At 34.1% G+C, this 7,372-nt stretch overlaps 2 protein-coding genes across 2 annotated transcripts; one reads left to right on the top strand and one right to left on the bottom strand.

Annotated features, from left to right (window-relative positions):
- The first annotated feature begins 1,479 nt into the window (after positions 1-1,479).
- Positions 1,480-3,205, top strand: LOC129572531 (glycoprotein 3-alpha-L-fucosyltransferase A-like). The gene is made up of 5 exons (XM_055452500.1): positions 1,480-1,577; positions 1,655-2,154; positions 2,227-2,260; positions 2,346-2,529; positions 2,649-3,205. Exons 1-5 carry the CDS (start codon positions 1,480-1,482, stop codon positions 3,129-3,131), a joined length of 1,299 nt encoding a protein of 432 aa, XP_055308475.1. The 3' UTR covers positions 3,132-3,205.
- A 405-nt stretch (positions 3,206-3,610) lies between these two features.
- On the bottom strand, positions 3,611-6,505 carry LOC129572530 (nose resistant to fluoxetine protein 6-like). The gene is made up of 10 exons (XM_055452499.1): positions 6,173-6,505; positions 5,956-6,112; positions 5,712-5,891; positions 5,578-5,651; positions 5,204-5,510; positions 4,933-5,143; positions 4,691-4,860; positions 4,503-4,614; positions 4,145-4,438; positions 3,611-4,079 (listed from the first exon to the last, which is right to left on the bottom strand). The coding sequence occupies exons 1-10, from the start codon at positions 6,489-6,491 to the stop codon at positions 3,882-3,884; spliced, it is 2,022 nt and encodes a 673-aa protein (XP_055308474.1). The 5' UTR covers positions 6,492-6,505; the 3' UTR covers positions 3,611-3,881.
- Between the last annotated feature and the right edge of the window lie 867 nt (positions 6,506-7,372).

The following is a 7,372-nucleotide window of genomic DNA, read 5'->3' as shown; positions in this document are numbered from 1 at the left end:
AGGATCAGTTGGTGTATTTCTGTTGTTAACATATACGTTTCGAAGTGTAAATGACCTCTTTTGGAGGGGAAGAGCTTGGTGGTCATTATCTCTCTGTTATATCATATTTTCATGTGTAACTGGCCAAGGCGGTATCATTAATTGGTTTATATCGCATCCAAGGTGGCAACCAATATCACGGTTAAGCTTCAATATATATCTTATTCATCAAACGGTTATCTGGATTATATTCGCTAACCAAAAAGTGCCGTGGTATTTTTCGGCTATCACACAGGTGAATACATTTGACTTCTACTTCAATTCATAGTTAAATAAACAATACAATTTCAACAAATTTAGGTGCAGGAACTGTTTTTGGTTGCATTCACTTCTTGTGCCGTTGCTGTGGTGCTAGCATTGACAATTGAAATGCCGATAATAAACTTGAGTCACATTTTCTTATACAAAAATAAAAACAATGTCCAATCTTAGACAAAGTAACCAAAATGTTCTAGAGGCTGTTGCAATTTGTTGAATGTTGTATTTTCTGGATGTTTCTGAAAAAATAGACGCAGTATAAGTATAATTTCTATATGATCATCACGAACATCAAATTGACATTCCTAATGTCTAATGAAAAAACATCAAAATAAATATCGCCAACTATTGTAATTTCATATTAAAATGCTAGAAAATGGTATTTTGTACTTCCGAATGTGTATGCTTGAAGGAAATCTTCTTTAAAAATCGCAGAAAATACGGATATAACATTTAATCCGATTTTACTACATCCATCAATATTCAAAATCATTTCTTTTCAATTTCGACACAAAACACTAAGGACAACAACAAAATAAAGGAATTAAAAACTGTAAAAACAAATAGAAACTATGGACACTGTCCATGGACATTGGACACTATATAGTGATTCTATGATTCTTGTATTGTTTACTTATCATCAACATTTTTTAGTTGATCGACTTAAGTGAAGTATCAAAGCATTAAATCCCGTCATGAAACGTGATTTAGTAAGTATTAGTACTCATAGTATCTCAAGATGAATAAAATTTAAAATATCCAATTGATCCATATAAAATACACCTGTATTTACACTTTTTTATTCTCGCGTTATTTTTGGGCTGCATTTGCTTACATAATTCTATTGTTTGTTGTACGAGAGTCGTTCACCTGCATATTATATTGACCGTTTTGTTATATTTTTCGCTGCCACGCAACTACCAAGCGAAAATTTCATTCCATATTTCCATATCATCACATTATATATTGCAATTCAGTCGGTTTCAGACACCAATCACGGCTTTACCGTAGAAATATGAATAGTTCGTTTTAGATTTAATGGTTTGAACGTGTCCAAAAAGTCAATACCATTATAATCGTTTCAAAAATTTAAAGAAAGAGAAACAACAAGTGAGTAAAAAATTTATTGATTCAATCTATTTATTTAAAAGTCGTACAAACGACGGTCTTTATTGAACAAAAATGTTTACAGTGAAAACCTGGTCATTGTCAAGTTTAAGACAGAAAAAGTTCTTAGTTCTATTCATTTCGGTATCATTAGCCAGTCTGATCATTTTTTTGTAAGTTTCGCTTTCATTTCACCATTGCTCCATTGAATTGAATATCAGGCGGTTCAATGAAAATGGTTCGTTCTTAGGAATCTAGAAAAATCATCGACGACTTCAAGCGATGCCCTTCTGTCGCGTTTGAAAAGAACTGTTCCCATTAAAGTTCGACCAAGGCCGTATTACATGAGTAATGGCAAAGTATTTCCTAGGCCGGCGAAATTTTCGAAGAAGCTCGGCCGACGTGATGCTAAAATTTTACCAGAAGAAGATCCGGATTCAGATCGTTTTGAAAATCAACTGATGTTCATTCCACCAAATTACTATGAAACTCGTAATCCAAACAAGAATAAAACAGTTTTATTATATAATGGATGGGGAGGCTTTGAAAAAATTATGGTACATTGGTTTAGCAATCGAAAATGCCCGGTTGATACATGCACATTTTCATTGAATCGCTCCGATGCTGAAACGGCCGACTTTATAATGTTCTCCGGTCAAATTGATGGCATCAACATAAAACGAACACCAAACCAAATTTATGCTTTCTATCGGCTTGAGAGCCCCATTCACTGGCCACAAAAATATCCAAGTACGTTCGAATTTTGAAACTTTATTGCATGAATCTATGGATTGATAAAGATTTCTTCCACATTTTGAACAGAATCCATCGTTTACAATTGGACAATAACCTACAGGTAAAAGTGAAGTGCGACAAAGAACCATTCCGTTTTGAAAAAAATTATCTTTTTCACTGAGTTTTTTCTTCGTATGAATTCACAGACATGACAGTACCATTTCCATTCCATACTCAAAGTGGATGTACTATGACCCGAGAATAACGCACCAGCCACAAATCCGAAATTTTGCCAAAAACAAAACCAAACTGGTTGCATGGATGGTGTCGAATTGTGAGGCTCACAATGACCGTGATGCGTACGTTCGTGAACTTCAAAAGTATATTCAAGTGAGCATTTCTCTAATTCTAATTTTTTTTCTATCGACTAGTACCAAAGAAAAAGTAAACTGAAATTTTCAAAACAATTTTAAAATTCTCGTTTCAAATTGCCTTTGAATTGAGATCAGGTGGATGTTTATGGTGCATGTGGAACGATGAATTGTACGGATTGCCACGATCGACTCGAGAGAGACTATAAATTCTATTTGTCATTCGAAAATTCGCACTGCGCCGATTACATATCGGAAAAGGTCTATAGGAACACATTGGGTAGATCGATTATTCCTGTGGTATTAGGCGCTCGTAAAGAAGACTACGAACGACAACTTCCATACAATTCATTTATTTACGTCGAAGATTTTGCGACACCCAAAGATCTGGCAGAATATTTGCACAAAGTGGACAAAGATGATGTACTTTACAATTCATATTTCCAGTGGAGAGGAACGGGTGAAATACATGCAACATTTGAATACATATGGTGTCGCATTTGTGCTCTGCTACACGATGAATACACCATGAACAATCCGCGATGGTACGATGATATAAATAAATGGTGGTTTGACCCAGATACGTTAAGAAGAGGATTTTGGCGAAATACAAAAAGCTAATAGAACAGCAACTTGATCAGATTGAAGATTTTGAAACGATGTCTTCAGGGAATTTGAAGATTTTCTCAAAATCACAAACTTTTCAACATCAAAAATTATCACATTTTAAAAATTCAGTGAAGCCCAAAACCCCAAAAATGAAACAGGCACCAAAAAATTGTCGGATGTCTTTTTTATTCTAAACGTTCCATATGTAATAGTCCTAAATGATATGCAATTTTGTTTTTCCATTTTCATTTCCTTATAACAAATGTTTTTAATTTGATAAATAATAAAAATACATTTTGGGCTTTATCTCTTTGAGAAAGCAAATGGACAACGCTTAGAATCAGTTTTTTTTAAAGTAAGTAACAGACACCGCGTAAAACCTAGATAAAATGAAGTATTTTTAATACAAAATATTCAAGTGAGCACACTTATTCATAAAATGTTACTTAACTTGCGGAAAAAACGACGAGAAAGACGATCCGATGGGATTATAATAAGTTTGAATAGCTAAGTTTTTCATGTTGAATAAGTGAGGATGGTTCAGAGTATCGTTAACTCAATATTTATTCCGACGGATAAAGAAAACGAAATATTCTTACATTACCAATTTGAATAAAATCATGATTTTTATTGATTTTTTAGAAAACATGACATCCAACAAATAGCAAGGTGATGACATGTTTTCACAAAAATTGCGGTCAACACGTGAAATACCGAAATTTTAATACGAAATAATACCCTAGCTCATGGCACCACCATTACTCAAAGTTTATCTTGTAATGAAATGTCATCAGCTTGACAAATTGCAACTGCATCTGAAACAATTTCGGTGCATTTCTTAACATCATTATTTTTGTTTAAGAAAATGTGACTTAGATTTATTATCGGCATTTCAACTGTCAATGCTAACACAACAGCTACGGCACAAGCGCTGGATACAACCAAAAACAGCTCTTGCACCTAAATGTATTGAAATTTGGTTGCTTATTTATTTGTGAATTAAAGTGGAAGCTGACTGTATTCACCTGTGTAATGGTCGAAAAACACCATGGCACTTTTTGGTTAGCATATATAATAATGATTACCAATACATGAATCAGATATATACTGAAGCTTAATCGTGATATCGGTTGCCAACGTGGATGCGATAAAAACCAATTAATGACACCGCCCTGACCAGTTACGCATGAAAATATGATATAGCAAAGAGATAATGACCACCAAGCTCTTGTCTCCCATAAGAAGTCTACATTTCTATATGTATGTGTGAACCACAGAAGTGCACACACTGAACCAGTCAATAGAAGACTATTCAAAAGCTGAAAGGAGCGCAGATTTGTTTATTATTTTTGAAAATATTCATTCGTTGGACTTTTCCATTACCTTCGGTATACGAATAGGTTTTGTTGAACGCATTTGCAACAAAACATAAGCAAAATTGACTCCAATCAACCATGGTGTGATGCGAGATCGTGTTGTGAAATATTTGTCGTATCTAATTTTGAATGATTTTTATATATTTAATTTAGTTAATTTTCTATTGTATTTGAATATATGCCAGAAATACAAACCCTCCCAAACCAAAAAATTCCTTATTCAATGACAAAATAAGATCAATTGAAACGATCGCAAACGAAAAGCCCATGAATCGTTTTGGATAACGTTGCAATAGCAGCACCAAAAATGGTGTCAAGAGATACAATTGCATATCCGCAGCCAGATACCAGGCTCCAGGAACACACTTAAAATATTTAACATTTTCATTTGAAGAATAAACAATACAAATATTGTAAATGCTTTGCATCTTCTCTACCTGTTTCAATCGAATATTATCTATATACAATAATGAGTCCCACATTGCAATTTCACAATCCTGTCTTTTAAAATCAAGATAATGATTATATTCCGGTCCATTTGCACAGAATTGTAATAAAAATCGGCTGAAAAGTGCTATGACTATCGTCACTGGAGACAAGCGTAGAACGCGTTGCAAGTATAACAGAGGAATGTTCAGTCGGCCATTTCTAAAAGAACACAATTCTTCAAAAGTTGAAATCGAACGGTTTTCAAAATGAGTCACTAACTTTGAATGTTCGTTGAGCATTTTATTAGCCGCGAGGAATGCACTCAAGACGAAAAATGTATCCACACTAAAACGACCATTAATAAAAATCTCTCCAATTTTGTCAGCAACAGGTGCATCGTGCTCCGTGTTTCCAATTATTGGATTAATTAATACTTCGAAATGTATTGATACTATGCATAATGCAGCGATTGCTCGTATACCATCCAAACATGGCATTACATTGGGTGACTGATTTGCTTTGCATGCAAACAGATTCTTCCCATTTGTGTACGCTGAAAAGGCCAGCAACACTGGGTTTTTCGGCTCTAGATGAAATACGATATCAATCAATTGACGACCATTTTTGAATGGATCAAATCCACCTGCACCTACCTTCTCGTACAGTGTATGTAATATCATAAATCGAACTCAAAATCACCAAACCAAGTACCGTTGTTAGAAATGCACTAAAAATGATTTTTTGTGTTAGTCCAACAAGATGAAGTCGCGGTGAAAAAGAAACTTACATAAATATTTTATAGCTCAAAAAAAGTGTTGTGTTGTCATTTTTCAAACGGCAGTCGGTTGGGCCAATACTTATATCGACAGTTTTATTTGAGTCTAAATAATCATTCAATATGGCCGCTATAAGTGACGGCGCACAAGAACTCGGAATACAAATGCCCACTTCTGACAAAATGGGCACACTGAAAACGGTGAACGGAACAAAGTAAATGAAAATACATTCACTGGAGTAATATCATACCTTACATTTTTTTCAGATTGGACATCCCTGTATTAATTCCGGCCAAACAGTATTGAGTTTCGATTTTCATCGATTTGTTCACTTTTAAATCGAAACATCGATCAAAGTTTCCAAAATCTTTATCAATTCCTGCAGATGAAACCTTGCCCCATGCGCCCAACACTACGTAACAAAATGTTAAGGACAAAAAAATCACCACTGTAAATACAGAATATTGCTTACTTTTATTCGCCCAATTAGGTTTTTCATCACTAGACGCTTCCTGAATCGTTCTCAAATCTTTGATGCATCGTTCAGTGTTGTATGATCGTTTGACCTTGGTACGGTCATTGATAAACGCTTTGTTGTCGTTGGTCGAAGACGCCGATAAATTCATGTATTTATTCAGATTTTTATTTTGGATTATTCCAATTGGAAGGGTTTGAACTCTTTGGTAAAGTGACCAGTCGATAGCTTGTCTATTTCCACATTCAACTCTCCATTGACCAATCACAAGCAACGTAAATACAAACACCAATTTTGCTCTAACTATTATGATCATTTTGAATGCTTATTGCATCGATTCCGTTGGAATTCCAAAACGTTACTGAATCATTTTTGTGCATCTCGACATAAATTTATTCGACAAATCGTGTGCTTAATTTTGGCAATGTGATCGACATCTGAATAAATGAAATAAATTAAACACGATCGAAATGGGTCGCTCTTATTTGCAGTCACTTTTTTTATGCACATAAAATATCAATATTCTCAATAATAGAGCAAACTGCAAACATGTGCACAATCCTTCGCATGTGTATCATTTCTTTCCAAGTAAGTAATAGGCATAACGTCCACTGTGAATGAAGAATTTTTTATTTGTCGATATTCAAATAAGCACAGCTGCAAATAAAATGTTTCAATATTGAAGAAAATAAGTGACTGCAAATAAAGACAGCTCGATCTGAATATGCTAAATTTGAACGGCTTCAATTTCAACAGTCAACGTTCTCAAATTGACTGTTCGGAGTATTGACCTAGTCGTGCGTTTGCTGGAAATTCTTAAATTGGAAGAAAAATCTGAGTATGGAAGATGAGAGGGAGATATTGAACACTTTTGAAAAAAAATTAAGACCTAAAAATGTAAGGGAGAACCGTCTTAAATGACAGTTCCATGATTTGGCCGATCAGTTATTGGAAGTTGCCAAGTCTCGTCGAATGAATACGGACACCGACACGGAAGTTGATGATGACAATTTGCCAATTTTCTCAACTTCTGGAAACATTTTGATAAAAAATATAATTTTGATATATAATTTTGATAAAAAATACAATAATAATAATTGCATCATACATATATGTATATAAATTGGATATATATACCAATTTACACACAAATAAACGAATTTTTTTTTCGGGGTCAGTTTTTGACTTTAAAAAATT

Source organism: Sitodiplosis mosellana, unplaced genomic scaffold (genome assembly GCF_009176505.1).
Source record: "Sitodiplosis mosellana isolate CC-2019 unplaced genomic scaffold, AAFC_SMos_1.0 Smas_scaffold_5172, whole genome shotgun sequence".
In the NCBI taxonomy this organism is placed as follows: Eukaryota; Metazoa; Arthropoda; class Insecta; order Diptera; family Cecidomyiidae; genus Sitodiplosis; species Sitodiplosis mosellana.
The sequence above is the reverse complement of the archived record's forward strand: the minus strand, read 5'-3'. Positions and strand labels throughout refer to the sequence as shown.